At 58.2% G+C, this 17597-nt stretch overlaps 7 protein-coding genes across 7 annotated transcripts; 1 reads left to right on the forward strand and 6 right to left on the reverse strand.

The window, feature by feature from the left end:
• Positions 1–468: 468 nt before the first annotated feature.
• On the reverse strand, positions 469–1458 carry SLS55_010531 (uncharacterized protein; the record flags this gene model as incomplete). Its single annotated transcript, XM_066781912.1, has 1 exon — positions 469–1458. The coding sequence occupies one exon, from the start codon at positions 1456–1458 to the stop codon at positions 469–471; it is 990 nt and encodes a 329-aa protein (XP_066627724.1).
• A 1059-nt stretch (positions 1459–2517) lies between these two features.
• On the reverse strand, positions 2518–3534 carry SLS55_010532 (uncharacterized protein; the record flags this gene model as incomplete). The annotated part of the gene is made up of 1 exon (XM_066781913.1): positions 2518–3534. One exon carries the CDS (start codon positions 3532–3534, stop codon positions 2518–2520), a length of 1017 nt encoding a protein of 338 aa, XP_066627725.1.
• Positions 3535–4738: 1204 nt separating this feature from the next.
• SLS55_010533 (uncharacterized protein) lies at positions 4739–6799 on the reverse strand (the record flags this gene model as incomplete). The annotated part of the gene is made up of 1 exon (XM_066781914.1): positions 4739–6799. The coding sequence occupies one exon, from the start codon at positions 6797–6799 to the stop codon at positions 4739–4741; it is 2061 nt and encodes a 686-aa protein (XP_066627726.1).
• An 857-nt stretch (positions 6800–7656) lies between these two features.
• Positions 7657–8559, reverse strand: SLS55_010534 (uncharacterized protein; the record flags this gene model as incomplete). The annotated part of the gene is made up of 1 exon (XM_066781915.1): positions 7657–8559. One exon carries the CDS (start codon positions 8557–8559, stop codon positions 7657–7659), a length of 903 nt encoding a protein of 300 aa, XP_066627727.1.
• Positions 8560–9136: 577 nt separating this feature from the next.
• SLS55_010535 (uncharacterized protein) lies at positions 9137–10646 on the reverse strand (the record flags this gene model as incomplete). The annotated part of the gene is made up of 3 exons (XM_066781916.1): positions 9137–9587; positions 9665–9873; positions 9963–10646. 3 exons carry the CDS (start codon positions 10644–10646, stop codon positions 9137–9139), a joined length of 1344 nt encoding a protein of 447 aa, XP_066627728.1.
• Positions 10647–12416: 1770 nt separating this feature from the next.
• Positions 12417–13163, forward strand: TIF11_2 (Translation initiation factor 1A; the record flags this gene model as incomplete). Its single annotated transcript, XM_066781917.1, has 3 exons — positions 12417–12473; positions 12647–12816; positions 12926–13163. 3 exons carry the CDS (start codon positions 12417–12419, stop codon positions 13161–13163), a joined length of 465 nt encoding a protein of 154 aa, XP_066627729.1.
• Positions 13164–13799: 636 nt separating this feature from the next.
• RIB1_2 (GTP cyclohydrolase II) lies at positions 13800–14994 on the reverse strand (the record flags this gene model as incomplete). Its single annotated transcript, XM_066781918.1, has 2 exons — positions 13800–13841; positions 13894–14994. The coding sequence occupies 2 exons, from the start codon at positions 14992–14994 to the stop codon at positions 13800–13802; spliced, it is 1143 nt and encodes a 380-aa protein (XP_066627730.1).
• Between the last annotated feature and the right edge of the window lie 2603 nt (positions 14995–17597).

The raw sequence follows: 17597 nt of genomic DNA on the forward strand, positions 1-17597 counted from the left end.
TGTTGGCTCTTGATGCGGCGGCGTAACCGGAGCGGAGAGTGATCGTTGTAAGAAGAGCCGGGCTCAGCAAAAAGCTACAAGAAGCGTATGGTAAGGACATGAATACCCCGAGAAGGAGGACGGCGTTAGTTTAGTAACATCTCGGCATTTAAATAGTCAAATAACGTTAAATCGCAAATATGTGGTTCAAATATATCGTGTTGGATCGTTCTCAGACCTTGAGAGCGACTGTTGGTATGTATAAACGTATGCACAGGACAAAGACTTCCAGGATTCCGGAATATCGAGGCCAACCGGGACCTGCAAGGGAGACGTTACAGGCATTGTGTATTACGTCGGCCCTCAAGATGCCCGGGGACCCAAGGTCTTGCTGGAGCACTCTTAGTGGCTGGAAATAGATTGCTGCATGGCTTCGGCATGAGCAATCGACCATTCAAGCCATGAGACGTTGCCCGACGTCGCGACCCCTCAGTTCTTCTCAACATCGAAGACGATGCCGTTCTGCCTCCTCAAATCCTCCGTGATGCACAGGACAGCCCTGCTCATCTCCTCCAGCCTCGTCTTCTCCTTGGTATCCTTCTCCTGAATTATCCGCGCAAACTCGGCCGCCTCCTCCTGCAGGTTCAACTTCGCCTTCTCGCCCGCCAGCTGCGTCTTCTCCTTGGTCCGCGCGTCCAAGAAGACGACGCTGTCGATGTCCGTCACCCCGTTCACGATCAACGTGCCCTTCTCGCCGTACACCTCGCTCGGCGCCGCCGACGTGTATATCTTGCTCTGGTTGATATCCACCGCGAAGCCGTCATACTGCAACCGGACGAACCCACCACCATCCGCGCCCGTCTTGACAAACACGGGGCTGTACGACTGCGCCTTGGGCACGCCGAACAGCGCGACGGCGGCCGCGATCGGGTAAACGCCGAGGTCGACGAGGCAGCCGCCCGAGAACTCGAGGCTGAAGATGTTGGGCGTCTCGCCCTCGAGCACCTTGTTGTAGCGCGACGAGTACGCGGCGTAGTTGAGGCTGGCGCCGTACAGCGGGCCCAGCCGACCCAAGCTCTGGCGCAGCACCTTGAAGTTGCGCTCCTGCAGGTGCCGGTTCGCCTCGATCAGGAACGCCATCTTCTGCCGCGCCAGCGCGTGCAATTGGTCGTATTCAGCCACCGTCGACGTCGCCGGCTTCTCGAGGACGACGTGCTTGCCCGCCGAGAGCATCGCCTTGGCTTGCTCGAAGTGCAAAGAGTTCGGCGACGCGATGTAGACGGCGTGCACGTCGGCGGCCGCGCCGAGCGCGTCGAGCGTCGTGTACGTTGCTGGAGCGTTGTGCTTGGTCGCGAACGCCGATGCCGTTTCCTGCGCGCGCGAGTAGACGCCGACGAGCTTCCACGCGCCCGTCGCGTGCGCCGACTCGATGAACGAGTCGGTGATCCAGCCCGTGCCGATGACTGCGAAATTGAGCATTTTGAAAGCGCCGACGATGAGCAGGGAAGGAAGGGGACAAGATGTAGGAGGGTGTTGGTGTTGGAGAGAGTTCCTGTCCCGCCAGGCGCCAATGCCCCGCCAACCCACTTACATCATTCCGGGGTGGAGCTTCCAATCTCCCGCTAGGACCTTCCAGGCATCCCGGAAAATGGTACACGGTCGCGCCCCGGTATCCGAGAGTGCCCGCCAGAAGCCTCCCCCCTCAATTAAGTGAGGCCGAAATCCCGTCAGCCTTGGGTTTGGTGGTATTGGCGGAGCAAAAAATGGCCTGTGGAGGCCGTTTCCCGAGAAACGAGCTGCATCTCTAACAAACCACACACCTGTGATTGGGCACCATCACGGCGGATTGCACCAAAAAGAAAAGGAAATCCCAGCTTACGTGGGCAGTCCAGAAGCATATGCATAGATTCAATACTCATATCTACGTCCGGACAACGACTTCAACTACCCACATACGAGGGCTCATAAGTCCAACATCTACGTCCGGACAATTACTTCGACCGCGCATGCAAACCTGTCACGATCACATACACTTCAAAAGCATCTTGGGAACAAAGAGTAGGCGTGTGAAAAGATCGAGCATGTCATGCATTCGTCTTGTAGCATTGACTATTGGCTGAGAGTGTGTGCGCGCGCGAGAGAAGACATAAAAAGATATACAATGACTGGGTATCATGGCTCTCGTGTACTGTGCTGCTGTGTCTTGTCGCTCGGAGGTTGTCCGCCAGACGAAATCAGAAGGGAAAAAACGCCTGCTACAAGGGTGCCATAAAACGTCAACGCCGTAATACAGTAAAAGAGAGTCGAGAAGAAGAAAAAGAAGCAGGAAACTGAATGTGCGCTCCAAAACAAACTCCGGCTATGCTTGTGGTACAATGCCAACTTCGCTGAAAGGAGGTGCCCAAAGCCGATTGTTACAAATTTTCTCTTTTTTTTTTCTGTGGATTCTTTGTGCTGCCTTTGGCAGATGCTTGTTTCGTCGTACTGAGCAACCCAGTTGCCAGGCAGTCTCAGTCTTGTCGTATGCTTGCTTCGTCATCAATCCTCCCAGATGGTTTCCAGGTCGAGGTCTCCTCTCTTCTCGGCACCGCAAACACTCCATCGCTTGCGCTTGTCGCGGCTGTTCATGCTGAAACCCATCGGCCGAGCACGAGGAACGTCGAGACTGCTCCGTCTCATCCCTTCACTACCCCGCTCGGCAGCCTTGGCGGCAGCCTCCATCTTAGCAATCTTGTCAGCTTCAATGGCCTCCTCCTCTGCATCGGGCGAGTCCTCAATCGTCTCCAAGCTGGAGATACTGGGACTGCGGGAGCGCGTCGACGTCGGTGTAGACGGTATGGACGAGGAAGAGTGGGAGCTGGGGTAGGCAGCAGGGAATGACTCGTTGAACTTGGTGGCAGAGAGTGTTGGCGAGGGTTGCGAAGGCGTCGATGCAGAGCTGCCGCTGAAGGACGAATTCGTGCTGTGAAGCGGCGACATGGGCCTGCGGCGTTGACGGCCGAAGTTGTTCCCAGCGTGCATGGTGAGGGGTGCAGGGCCATCCAGAGACCGACGTGGGGCAATGCTGAGCTCCTGCTCCTCTGAGATTATGCCAATGTCCGAGACGCTTGGGGCGCTGGAAGGGGGGTATGAGTCGTCGAACTTCAGCGAGGCGCGGACACGAGCGGGGGAGCGCATGGGGCTAGAAGGCCTTGGGATGGCGGCGCTGTTGATGGTGCTGGTCGGGCTCATGGGGGTGGGCGAAGAGTGGGCGCGGGTCATGATCGGGGCACTCAGCGAGGTGGAGCGCAAGTGCGGCCTGGCGTAGGGCGAACGGTTCCTGGTTTGCGGCGACATGTGTGGTGACAGCAGCGAAGAAGACGAGGGGTCGGTGCAGCGGCGTGGAGTCTCTGGGCGGTTGGGGCGCACTTGAGGTAGCTCTTCGAGGCGGTCCTTCTCTTCCAAACGCAACTCCTTGAGGCTTTGGATGGTTGAGTCAGGCACGGGCGGAGCCGATTTGGCCTGGTTGCGACCCACGAAGGGGCGGTCGCATGGTTGGGGAGCGGTCTCGTTCATGGTGCAGAGATTCGGTTGGGCTGGGCGAGGCACAGCTGAGGCATGACACGGTATCAAGCGCGACTGGGACAGGTTGCGCTTCGGCTCGTTGCGCAGGGCGGTCGCGAGGGCGGAGGTCGTGTCGCTTGGGAGGTCGCTTGCCGCGCAGGTGGCGGGAGCCTGGGGCCGGAGGGTTTTCAGAGCGCGCGTGGAAGCTGGAGAGGCACGGAGGCACGGGGCACGAGGCCTTGAACCAACGGTCGAGGCTGGACCCCTAAGGAATATTCTGGCTGGCCCTGGCCAGACCTAATTCGGCCGGTGGATGCCGGAGCAAGCTTCACGTAAGGGCGGCAGGCGCGCGAGAGGCCGGGTGCATTCTGCGCAAAGCAGAGTCAGGCGCAGCGGCGGCGGGAGCAAGTGAGAGAGCGAAGGATGAGATGTTGTTTCTTCAGCCCGCCGGGTGTTTGGAAGGTGCTTAACGGCGCCTTTTGCAGGGCCGGCAAGCGCAGGGTCGGCAAGCGCAAGGTCCGCGCGCGCATTTTCCGCGGTGCGGTCATCGCTCCTTGCGCCCGACCCCGAAATCTCCAGCTACACCGCTGCCATCCCAACACCCCGCGTCATCCTAAGCTCCGTCGCCGCCCAATGACGCCCCTCTGCAGCCAACAGGGAAGCCCGAGTCCCTGACGATCGCCATTAGCCTGCCCGAAAGTCAAAGAAGCTTGAGGCCTGGGTGGAACCCACGGCGCCAGCCCAAGCCCCCAAGCCACACGCTGCGACCGCGAAGCAAACGGCTCAAACGCTCGCCGCGCGACCCCCCACACGCTGTGCCACTACACGAACAACGCTGCGCACCGACCGCCCCGTCGCCAGGAGGGATCTTGCCTGCGCCGTAAGCGTTCCTGAATCACAAGCCCGCCCTCACATCGTCGCCCACGTCACCCGCCGTGCTTCTCGATCGCGGTCTTTTCTGAAGAGGCTGGCACACATCCATGGGAGTCGCGTTTCATGTCGACCAGCACAGCCGCAGGCAAAGGTGGTGAAGAAAGCGGGCCGGGGCCTCGGAGATGGCCGCTGCATGAAGGGGCGTTCTAAAAACGGCACAACCAAATAGCTGCCCACCCTAGTTTTGCAAAGCGCATTGTACATGCCCCTCGGGCTGGCTACTGACCGACAAACTAGCGGCATTATTAACATCTATAGCAATAGCCATCATGATCGCATACGCTCAGTTGACTCTGCCGCGGCGAAAACTCTTCACCCAGCGCAGGTCCCGCTTGCTGATCCCCATGGCGGTGCTGCTACCGCGGGCCCTGCGCTTCCTTGCGCTCGAGCTCTCGTCGCTTGCAGTGTCTGCCGCCGTAACGTTGCCACAGTCCGGCACTTGCAACTTCGGCCCAAAGACGTCCGCCGCCCAGATCAGCACTCCGTTGCTCCAACCGAACCCCTCCACCACTTCATACTCGCCGCCTCCACCCGCCGCATTGATGTTCGCGTCCGAGTACTTTTCGAACATGATGCCGTCCCCCTCGGCACCGGCGATCTTCGGGAAATTCGGCGTAGAGCCCCCCGTCGCCCGCCAGGTGCAGAAGGAGGAATCCAGGTACCGCTGCGCGATCTCAAGCGCCGTGTCCTGCGTCCAGATGTACTCCTCGTCGTCTTCGCCATATGTGGGGGGAACGTTGAGCAGACCCTTCATGAGGATGTACTGGAGGGGAGGCCACACGTTCGGCTGGTCCCATTGCTCCCCTGTCTCCAAGTTGGTAGCAGCAAGGCCGCCCGGGTTCTGTTGTAGCAGCTGCACCACGTGCGAGTACGCATTCCTGACGGCAAGGGGGTTGTTCTTGAGCGAATCTGGCGCCGCCCCTGTCCAGAACGGAAAGTACTGGGCCGGGGTGAACGATAGCTGATCGCTTGCAGGTGCCCCCGATCCTGACGTCTCAGCGGTGGTCGAGTCGTTGTCTGAATGGATATAAATATCTTGACCGTTGGAAGTCAGGTTGTAGTCGAAGTAGGAGAAATGCGTCTCGTTCCACATCAGGTCATACATGGCCTTGCTGCGGTTCTTCGCGCGCTCACTCCACTGAGCCGCCGCAGTGTCGTTGCCGGTCAGATTGTAGAACTCGGCCATGGCCGTTTCGGTGCCGTACAAGATGGAGTTCAGGTCCACCGGCACCACCTCCCGGACGTTCAGGCTGCGCAGCGGGAAGTAAATATCCTGCGCGGCATCTTCGGGGTAGCGCAACCAGCGTGACGAGTAGTCCCATCCGGACTCCGCGCCGCTGGCCAAGTTCGAGTAGAGGAGGGCCTTCGCCGAGTCGTTGAGGTCCGTTCCCTGATAGATGATGCCGCTTTCCGAGTAGTAGGATTCGTTGTTCGCCGTCCGGTAGTCTTCGAGGTAGCTCTCCGGACGGGGCTCCGTATTGGCCACCGCGTAGTGGTTCAGAGAATACGTCCGGTTGCCCTTTTGGATCTCGACGGTGCGGTTGGCGGTCCAGAAGTCGTACTCCCTTTCCAGCACGGGGATGGCGCGGTCGAGGATGGTCGCGTTGCCGGTGTAGTCGACGTACGTCTTGACCATCAGCGCCAGCACGGGCGGCTGCGAGCGGTTGAGGTAGTAGACGCGCGCGCCGTTGGGGACGAAGCCGACGGCGTCGACCAGGTCGAGGAAGTTCTCGACGATGTTGCCGGCGATCTCGGTGAAGGAGCCCCGGGTGCGCAGCAGGCCCTCGAGGATCCAGAACGAGTCCCAGTAGTAGGGCTCGCGGAAGCGGCCGCCGGCGACGACGAAGGTGCGGTTCAGCGGGATGAAGGAGTCGACGCAGCCGGAGCAGCTGCTGTTGTCGCCGCCGCCCGCGTAGCGCCTCGTCAGGTCGGGCCAGATGTCGACGACCTTGGCCACGAAGTCGCGCACGTCGGCGTCGGCGACGGCGTCGAGGAAGGTGGCGTTGACCGTCAGCTCGTCGGGCGGCACCGCCTCCAGCTCCGAGCCGGCCGTGCCGAAGTAGGTCGTCAGGAAGGTCTGGAGGGCCGAGTTGTTGGTGACTGGCTGGTTGCTGCTGCTGAGGTTGGCGAACGCGGCAAGGACTTCGTCCAGAGGTCTGATTGTGGGCAGGTCGACGAAGGTCTTGGAGTCGGAGAATGGCGCGGCTAGCTGCACGGCCTTGAGAAGCTCGCCGTGGCAGTAGATGGGAGAGTCGCACGGAGCCGTCACGTTGCCATTGACATATAGGGATACGGCGGAGGCCGCGAGGGCGGCTAGCCCCCAGATGGACGAAGCGACAGTCATGTTATGGTCGAGGACGAGTCGCTCGTCTGCAGGAGTCAATGGCAAGTGAGACGGGCAGGATAATATTTAAAAAAAAAAAAAAAATTAAGGCGCTCTGGCCTAGTCACTTGGCTGACGTGGGGCAGGCTTGTGCGACGTTACGTACCGTGGCTTTGGGCAGGAGCTTGCTGAGTCTCCTGTTGCTACCTGGGCTTACCGCATTAAGGTTACCTACCCCTCATCGCCCGGGGTCAAGCTCGACGATGGCTTGATCGGCTAGCCGTTTGAGTCCAGAGCTGCACATTGCGACTGCGAAGAACTCAGCAAAAGTATGTGCATGGCATCAGACGGTGAAGCCTGCAGTCGAGGGTTAGGTGACAGGAGGAGACGAGCGATGTCATGTGTGGACGCGGAGAAGCAGGGCGTGAGTCGTGAAGTCAGTTTGGTGGAGAGACGCGGAAACATGCGGGGAGCGGGGAGGCCGGGCGGCGCACACGGCCAGGACGGGAACGCCGCTCTCGTCACTGCGCAGTTGCACTCTCCACGTGCGGCTTCTACCCCAGATCCCCGCGAATGTCGTCTCAACGCCCGGCTGACTTCAGCAGCTAACAGAAATACAACCGCAGTCGAGTCCAAGGCTGGGACGGAACTGCTCGCGTCAAATACAGTATTGGAGATGCCGGTGGGCTCAATTGTTTTAGCGTCCCATTGAGCCTCATCCAGACTTGCGCGCTAGCGGCACCGGCATCGCCCGAGTGCCTGCATCACATCACGTGGCTTGTGAGGTCATTGGTGATGTTCCTGGAAAGGGAAATCACTCACAGGTCAACAATAAAGGAAACATGTATCATTATACTTACCAGCCTGCTGGTTGGAACTTACTCTGTAAACCGCGGATCAAGGGCATTGACCTGCTCGAGCCAAACAGAACTCGGACCATAGCGTTTCCTGAGGTCAGCCACCACATTATTCCAGTAACCTACGTTGTTGGTCGCGTGACTGTACTCGGCGCTAGCATTGCCATGTTGCGCGAGCGCTCTCTCGGAAATCTGCTCAAGGATAGCCAGCGCGATTTCGGAAAAGGGGACCGACTCGATGATCGCAAGGCCGTGTTTCTCAGCCAACTTATTACGTGACTTCTCGCGCCCGAGCGGTTGCAAGATGTTGAACCATTTCCGGAAAAACCATATCATGACTTCGAGGTCACGCTGCGCCAGTAAACGCCCGAAGATGTCGAGTTGGACGTCTGGAGTGTTGTTAATGTAATGCTCCATCGCACAAAGCGGGCACTTGCACGTGAATCCATAGCATGCGAGCGCCCTCTGACGCGCATCGTAGTTGCCGCCGACCTCAATGTACGGGGTGGTGAGCTGCTCACCAACTTTGATATCGCGTACTGTGTACATGTACTGCTCTCCTCCCTTGGCTAAGCCGAAGTTCGATACGTTGTAGCTGCACATGTGGTTAAGCCGAGACTGCTCGTTGAACACGGCACTCGCGAAGTTCGACTGGGGCGCTGAGAGGAAGCTGTTCGTCAGGTAGATACCCATCAACCTGGCTATGTCCTCCATATCTTGCGTCCATGCCGTCGACCCAGGCGCCATATCGTTCCGGACAATCTGGCGTGCTATCTCCACATACTCGTCCTCGGCATACAGGTTCTCAAAGCGCCTCCGGTCTTCGCTGGGCCGCTTGAGGAATTCGCTGTGGAATCGGGTTGGTTGTTGGAGTAAAGTAGGTGCATTTGCATGCCGCGGTCTAGGAATAGTCATGAGCGGCATTTCGCGCATGATTATCGTGCCTCGCGGAATATCCTGCGTCGCGAACGTCGCCTGTCCAGCTCCCGCAACCTGGCGGAATGTGTACATAGGCCTTAACATAAAGTCAGCGCTTTCCTCTGTCTGTTGTCGGATTGTACTTCTCAATTCGATTTTGGCTCGCAATCAATGCAAGCCGGATTCCTGGCGGTAACGATAGGGTTCGTTGATCGCGTCTTGACTGATCAGCCCTGTGCTCCTACCGATGCTTTATATTCTGGGTCTCAGAATACTCTCCAGAACTAAACTCGGAACAAAGGAACAAAGGGTGATTGTATCCTATCCTTTGTTTCAGCTTACTATCGATGAGGACAAAGTACTTGTTCTCTCAATTCTGTTTGACGCTGCAGCCGCTATTGTTCCATTGCTCGCGCCAACAAAGGCGCAGAGTTTGTGACTCACGACTCCACATGAATTGCATTGCCAAGATGAGGTATGGGCAACTGTATCTACACAGAATTAAGTCATTCGTGAAATATCTCTATTCGTGCTCATTTGACTACTTCTCCGTCTAACGTCTATCATCTTCTTCTTCTCCAAATCAAGAGACGTAAGGAATAGGCTTCGCACTCTCAACATCGACGTAACCGTAGTGCACCAAACCCGAGTCCTCACCCATCTTCTTCGCCCAAGCGCCCATGTCCTTCATGAACGCCTTCTCATTCTCCTCGGAGCTCATATCAATAGGCTCGTGATCCTTGCCGAGCTGGCGAATCTGCGAGCCGGCGACGACGTTGGTTATCCCGAAATCGTTCACGTCCGGGCGCTGCTGGATGGCGGACTTGACCTTGCCTTCCAGGAGGTCCTTGGGCAGCCGCGGCTCCTGGCACGCGGGGCGGCCGAGGCCGACGCCGTCGACCGACCTGAGCGCGTCGACCATGGCGGCGCCCGTCTTGAAGCCGCCGGTGACGTACGTCTTCGTCTTGCTCAGCGCCGGCGTGATCAGGTCGGCGAACTCCAGGAAGAAGGCCTCGCGCTTCTTTGTGGATTCCCTGGTAAAAAAGTGCCGTGTTAGCAAAACTACCACACACCACGACGGGGTAGGATTGGAAAAACGCATGTGCCGTACCTCTGATGCGTGAAGGCAAGGTGCTCGTACGTGCCGCCGGAGAGCTCGACGAAGTCGAACTTGTTCTCCTCGAGCAGCGCGCACAGCCTCTTCGCGTCCTCGGGCTGGAAGCCCTTGTCCTGGAACTCGACCGAGTTGAGCTTGATGCCGAGGACGAAGCTCGGGCTGGTCCGCTTGCGAACCTCGCGGCCAATCTCAAGGATGAGACGCTGTGTACGGGGGAAAGAAAAGAACAGTCAGCCTTGCCTCTCTCTCAAACCACAAAAGACCCTCTCTCCCTCCCCAACAGGTGACTCACCGCCCGATTCTCCAACGACCCGCCATACCCATCCGTCCTCCGATTCGTCGTCGGCGACAAAAACTGCGCCAGCAGGTACCCATGCGCGCCATGCAACTGGATGCCATCGTACCCGGCCTTATCCAGATACTCAGCCGCGTGCGCGAAGCCGTCGATGACGCGCTTAATCTCCTCCTCGCTCGCGGCATGCGGCTTGTTGAACGTCATGCCCATCACATTCCCCTCGAGCTGCACATCCGACGCCGACACGGGGTTTTTCTGGATCCTGCTCTCGACCTGCCGGCCGGGATGCGACACCTGGCCGACGACCAGACACCCTTCCCTCTTCGCCTCGCGCGCCAGCGCCGCGAAGGCGTCGAAACGCTCCTCCCCGGCGCTGGGGGTGGCGTCGCGCGGGATGATGGGGTTGCCGGCGGCCTCGAGCTGGTCCGGCTCGATCATGATGTTGCCCGTCAGGACGACGCCGTAAGCGCCCGCGCCCCAGCGCCGGTAGACGTTGATGAGCTGCGCCGACGGCACGCCGCGCGCGCCGAGGTCGGAAGGCGACCACGACGAGAGACGCTCCGTCATGGCGGCTTTGAGGAAGCGGTTCGGCGCCGTTTTGCCCGAGAAGGGGAAGGTGAGGGGTTGGCCGAGCGGGGAGAGGTCGACGGTGGCGTCGGTGGGGTAGCGGGTTGGTGCCATGGCCGTGGTGTTTTTCTTTTTTTTTTTCTCACTCTCTCTTTTGGTGTTTGTTGTGTTGTTTTCTTGCGGTGAGATCGTTCGATGGTTTGCTGGGTATGGAAGATGTTTAGGGGACGGGGAATGAATAGAACGGGGCTGATAGAGCGGTTATTGGGTTTGTTTTAAAGGGCGGGGATACAAATGCGATGTCAGGCCACGGGGTTGCTTAGAAATTCGTAGAAACAGCACCATGATGACGACAAGAGTCAATAATGCCGGACACGGCCGCCATTCTTGTCCGCTGCCTCGGCAGTTGCACCGGAGTGGGTTGATTAGAAATTCGGGGGTGTAAGGGGACGTTTAGGTCCTGGGGAGAATCGCGTTTCGATGCGTTATCCCCGATGGCCAATCCGAGGTGGCGGGGCGCGAATCGACGTCATTGATCCCCGGTTTTTGGCAGCTCGGCCGTCTAGATCCCCGCCGTGCGCCCGTGTGGGGCCCGGGTATATCCAAATGATTTAACACACAGTCGTTGTTTCCGGACAGCTGGATCTGCTGGTTACGGTCCCCAAATGCTGGCCTAGCTTTTCATCGCGCTAGACAACGGGAATAAACTGGCCAAGGATAGTTGTACTCGATAGGGGCGATCTGTGCTTTGTTATCGACTAAAAGCAGGCTCATTAATTTTTTCAGCAATGTACATATGCATGCGTAATTGGTCATTTGGGACTCTGATATCAACAAAATCGTGCGATAAAGCACAGAAGAACACGTCCCTGTTCGTGCTGCAACAATAAGGGATTTGACCTTTCACATCACGGGCGCTTACCGAATCAGGGCCCTTGCTGTTTCTACACTCCTGCGTTATTGATTGTTCGAAGACGTAGGGTTAGCCTGGTGTGCATCAGTTATTGCCATCCCAATAGTCAGCGCCTTTTTTCTTCGGGATCCTCCTGTCGAAGGACGACAGGCACCCTGAGCAAACCCTATCGACCCACATCAGTTTAACACCATGTTTCACTCCGCTCTTGCTTCGCTCTGCCTCGAGACAAGCGAAAGGTGAATCTACACGTGAACTTTTTGGATCGCGTGTAGTCATGGATTGGCGGAGATGAAGGGTGCGCAAAGGCTTCTATCCCACGACCCACTTCATTGTATCTTCCAATCTTCCTTCCTGACCATTGTTCAGTCGCTGATATGCTTCTTATCTTCTTTTTTCAGCTTTTCCACTGGGTGCATGAAGAAGGGGATTCTGAATCCGAGCAAGCCTCAGGTCAAGGGCCGTGTTAGACTCCGGACATGATACGATCTTCTGCTTTGATCTATCGTGCAGACCGGGCAGGATGGGAGAAGGTGGTTACTCGTCAGGAAGAAATGTCAAGGACATGGGAAAGGCCGGTGTTGGCAGGATGACGTTGGGGGAGGGTTGCCGCCGGATCAACTCGCTCTCCGCGCACTCCGGGGCCCACGCGAGAGACAGCACAGAGAACGAACAAACGAAGCCCTCGGCGCAGACGAGAACAAAGAAAGCAACGGCCGCATGGTTTCGATGCAGCGCTACCAGTAGAATCATATAAATAGATCCACACGCAGCGTGAGAACTCGGACGGCCGAACTGGCCAATGACGTCAAAGCACCCCTCCATGCGGCGCCGTCGCACGCACGCGCGCGCTGTCGGGTGCTGTTGGTCCCTCCGCAGTTTTAAGTAACGTCTCTCACGCTGCGCGCCCGCTCACTCTTTCTCACCACCCACCGCCGCCGCAGCGCCACACCACCCCCCGCGCAGCAGCCATGCCCAAGAACAAGGGAAAGGGCGGTAAGAACCGCAGACGTGGAAAGAACGAGAACGTGAGCCTTTCCCCGCCCGCACACGCCCGCCCGCCCTGCCGCCGCCGCGCCGCTCCACCGCCTCACTCTCCCTCCGTGCGCGACATGGCTGGAGATACGAGCGGAGAGGGGCGTCTCGGTGCTCGACGCAGAACGCAAGAACAGCGCTGACACGGCCTCTTTGCGCCCTGTAGGACAACCTCAAGCGCGAGCTCGTCTTCAAGGAGGAGGGCCAGGAGTATGCCCAGGTCGTCAAGATGCTCGGCAACGGCCGCCTCGAGGCCCAGTGCTTCGACGGCGAGAAGCGCCTCGCCCACATCCGCGGCAAGATGAGGAAGAAGGTCTGGATCAACCAGGGCGACATGTGAGTGATCCCGTCGTATCGATGCCAGCTTTCCCCATCGTTGCAACACACAAAGGGGAAAGAAAGAAAAAAAAATTGACAACGATCGCTAACGTCCCACGCACCACAGCATCCTCCTCTCCCTCCGTGAGTACCAAGACGAAAAGGGCGACGTCATCCTCAAGTACAACTCGGACGAGGCCCGTTCGCTCAAGGCCTATGGCGAGCTGCCCGAGACGGCCAAGATCAACGAGACCGACACGTACGGCGGCGAGGGCGACGAGGGCGGCATCGGCTTCGAGTTCGACGAGGACCGCAGCGACGACGATGACGACAACCTCAAGGAGGCCGACATCGACGACATTTGAGCGTCATGCGCCAGTCATGCGTCCAAAAAAGCGGCCTTGCTTGGCTGCTTGTTGCCGAGGTCCTTCTCTTTGGGCTGCTCGGGTTGTTTCCCCCACCCCTCCGTTTTCGGGATTTTTCTGCGCGTGGAGGCTGGCGAACAAAAATAAAGCCGTATTTCTTCTTCTAGCCTTTGGGTTTTATTCGGAAACTCCGGTTGGCGCGGACATGAGTTCGTGCCGGGCTTCTGGGGAGGGAATCATAGAGCGGTGGGAGTTTCGGGGCAAAACATTGTCATTTTTGTGTGACTGGCAGAAGAGAGAAGGAGAGCATCACCAGCCGGACAAAGACTTTTCAGCAGAAGAATTCAATTTGCGGATTTCCCCGTCCTCGAAGTCGTTGAGCAAGCAACGCCCCTCTTTCGTGTCTTCTTCCTTGGAGAGAGATTTACAAAAATCGATTTGGAAACATGGGGCGTTGGGTGTAAATAGAGAGCTCGCGCTCCGCCCTGGCTTTCTTGGTTGTTCTACAATAAAAGGCCACCGGCCTTCCTCCCAGGTTCTCCGATAACGCCAACCGAGTATGCTTTTCCAATGGCAAGAATGTGCTTATAAGCAGAAAAAATTTACAGTTGTCTCTTGTACACAGTCGGAGCAGACTCATGTGGCGTCAGGGCTGAGCATGTGCTTAAATTTCTCGATCTGGACTCTGTTAGCATTGGCATTGCAGGGGAGTTAATCTCGCAGGACTCACCTTCGTGGAGAGGTACTTCTCCACCTCCTCGCTGCCCTTGGTGCCCTGTTTCCACGCGAGCGGGACCATGGCGACCCTATCCTTGACGACGACCTCGCGGTTGGGGCCCTCGACGGCGGCGACCTTGTCGGGGTTGTTTGTGAGCAGGCGGATGCCGGCGTCGCCGCCGAGGCCGAGGTCGACGAGCATGGCGGTGGCGAGGCCGTAGCTGCGGGCGTCGGCGGGGTGGCGCAGCAGCAGGTTGGCCTCGTACGTGTCGTTGCCCAGGTCCTGCAGGTTGTACGCCTTGAGCTTCTCGGCCAGGCCGATGCCGCGGCCCTCCTGGCGCAGGTACACGATGACGCCGCCGCCCGAGTTGGGCAGGCTCATCAGCCGCGCCGCCTCGTCCAGCTGCTCGCCGCAGTCGCAGCGCGCGCTCCACACCGTCTCGCCCGTGTAGCACTCGGAGTGGATGCGCACGAGCGGCGAGGCGGAGGCGGCGGCGGCCGATGATGATGTTTCTTGCGCGACGCCCGCCTCCTGTTTGATCTGCTCCAGCCGGCTGCTCGTGCGGCCCGGGAACAGGCGGCCGACGTAGGCGCCCCGGATCATGCGGTCGCGCTCCGTCTCGCCGGGCCGCGGCGCGTCCAGCGAGCGCGAGCGGATGTCGTTGCCGAAGACGATGGCCAGGTGCTCCTTGCTGTCGACGTCGTTCTGGTACACGTGCAGGAACATCTCCTGCCCCGTCGTCGTCGGGATGCGCGCGCGCACCACGCACTGCACCTCGGGCAGCCGCTCCACCAGCGTCGGCTTGTCGGCATCGGCGGCGCTGTGGTCGACGGGCACCGAGGCCGCCTCCCGGCTCAGCGCGGGCGTGCTCCGGCCGCCGGGCGTGGCGGGCGGGGTGAAGGCGGGCGAGATGATGGAGGGCGGCGGCGGGTGCGAGAGGTGCGAGTCCTCGTCATTGGAGTCGCTGGTGTTCGTTCGCGGCGGGGTCGAGGCTTCGAGGTGGAAGTCGGAGACGTTGCGCGCGGGCTGTGGCCGGCCGTCCGCGGGCGCTGGCTGCGGGGTGTGGAAGGGCTGGAAGGCGGGCGAGGCGTGGGCGGGTAGGGTGCCTGCCATGGTGCAAGAAAGGACGGATGGAAGGGAGGTTAATTGGGGTATCTTGGGGGTATCTCGAACGGAAGGCGGCGGAGAATTGAGGGCATATATTTACAAGAGGCGACGGAACGATGAGTCGGCGCCGACGGGAGAGGGACCACGGGCAGGGTGCTGGCATGGAGGAAGGCCGCCGGCCTCGGCCCGTGCGGTTGCGTGCTTAGGCCATTCTTCGCTGCTTCATCAGCAGGCGTAATCCGCTCTCTGCTCCCTGCTCCGCCCGCCAGCGCCGCACCCGCCTTCCATCGCCTTCGGCCGTCGCGCGACTGCTACCGTCGTAGCTGCACAGCTGCCCGCTGCCCTCTGCCTCTACAAAAGAGACGAACGATCGCCCCGGACTCGAGGGAGATTGCAAGTCAGCCCTACGGCCAGGCGCACCCCGGCCGCACCATGCGGGACGCCTTCCCTCACCCCGTGGCGGCTGCATCAACGCGGCCGTCGTCATGGCGCCGGCATGCATACGGCCACCTCCATTCATCCCGGCAGCCCCGCCTTGTCTCGCCAATTGACCCCTAGGAGTGCATGCAACGGTTGGCTCCAGGAATCTGCTGCCCGCGACGATCGCGCCGATCTGTCAAAGCTTCGTTTTAGCTTTGAGGGGAATCGCCTGTTCGAAACGACGTTTACATGCCGACAGCCTCTCGCTGCGACGTCTGGCGACCTCCGTTTATTTGATGGTGCCCGGCCTGCGTGCCGGTGCCACGCAACGTGTGGTGCTCGAAACTGCCTCCACCCCGTTTATCTACTCGCTGGCCCATCCGGTCAGGTCGATCGCTTCTGCTCATTGCCTCGTTCGGTTACTCCTTGGCCGGGCTGCGTACGGCCTCCCCTTTCGCCGTTATGCTACAGGCTGCCGTGGGGTCTCTGCGGTGACCGATCGGCGCTGTCGGCGTTTCAAACTACTACTGGCATGACGCGGAGAGCTGAGGCTCGCGTCCAGCTTGTTTCGACGTGATATTCAGGGACTATCCGCTTCCGGATGCCCGCTGAAACTACCTTTGGCTTCTTGTCTGTTGATGGAAAGGAGATAAGCCCCCACTACTTCTGCATCTCTGCTAACTTTCCGCTGCTTGCTATACTCTCTGCTATACTGCAACTGTCGAAAGCCGAGAATGTCCCTGGGCCTGCAAATATCGCCTCCATTCAGGCCGATCCCGTCTCCTTGGAGGCCGACACAGGCTCTTCTAAGAGAAACACATGTAGATGTTTTGGGAATTGCTTACAGGCTATCAGTCTGCAAATACCCTAAGTATAACGCAAGATCGCAAAGTTTCGCATCGTCTTCCGTACGGCTGTTGCACATCCCGTCACACAAACACATCAGCTACATTCCGAGAATAAGCATTTCTGCCTTGCATCATGTTCAGCCCCAATGAATTTAAACTCGCCAGGCGAAGCGTCAAAATCTGCAGATTCTTTCCCAGCCTTGAGTCTTCAATCATAGCCTTGTTTGCTGAAAGCCTCTAATTCACTCCATATTTCAACAAAGTGTAGAACATCTGCACAGATCGCGTTCCAACCAATACGGAAACATCTTAACCCACCACTCTCAGCGAAGCCGAAACAACAAAAGAATCTGTATGGTATATCAAAAGTGATGCTACTAGATCCAATGCTGAACTGCTATAGTCTACTATTCTTTTACCTCCAAGAGAAAGTAACACCGAGTCGCAGCTGCATGCACGTACGGTCATATCCACGGCTGAGAACGTAAGCACTCCGTGGCAAAGGTCAGTATCGTCTTACTATTTGCACTTCGCTGACCAAGACCTCCGTAGCGATCGGTTCGCAAACATCCATCGTTTTAGCCCATGGTTCCCTCAATACAACCCAGAACACTACCGTGCGTGGACTCTCTCCAAACGCCTGTCAAAGCAAATAAATGCTCTTCATCATCATCAGATATTCATTTCTTGCTTGGCGCTAGCGTTCAACGTTGGTGCAACAGCATGGGCCATTGGAAACGGATTTGGAAACGGCACAGCAATCGTTTACCGCGGTACATGCGAGACAAGCGGCATTCTTCTTGACTCCCTATTGCAACAATGAATGTGCACGGGCCGAAGAACTTCGGAGACTTAACGTTGCGGCATGGCAATTGCTCTACCGTGCATTGATCGTATGCGAGACCGACCAGAACACAGATGCAAGCTATTCTCGGAGGAACGCCGTGATGCTTTGAGAACTGCTTGCAGGTTTCCAGGCGGCAAATGTGCTCCTGCGCTTATCCGACAATGTAAACGGGCGCGTATTGCGGCGTGGTGTAAGCGCTTCCACACTTCAACAATTCTTTTTCCGGACACTTCTCTCAGGTCAATGGTAACGACTGATCTATCGCGCTTCAACGAGGCATACTACTCGTCAATAGGTTTTCGGTAACCGAATCCCCGGTCTAAGTCTCGGCGCGCGCTTATTGCGGCACAGTCAACACCACGGCGATAAGCTTAACTGTGTCTGTATTCTTTTCTCTCTGCAGAGCCCACATGCCCAGCTACGAATTCTTTGCAAAGCTGTTTTTTCCGTTCCCCCTCTACTTTGAACTCACATCTCTACTTTTGCCTCCTGGT

This window comes from Diplodia seriata (genome assembly GCF_021436955.1).
Source record: "Diplodia seriata strain FDS-637 chromosome Unknown scaffold_13, whole genome shotgun sequence".
Taxonomy (NCBI): domain Eukaryota; kingdom Fungi; phylum Ascomycota; class Dothideomycetes; order Botryosphaeriales; family Botryosphaeriaceae; genus Diplodia; species Diplodia seriata.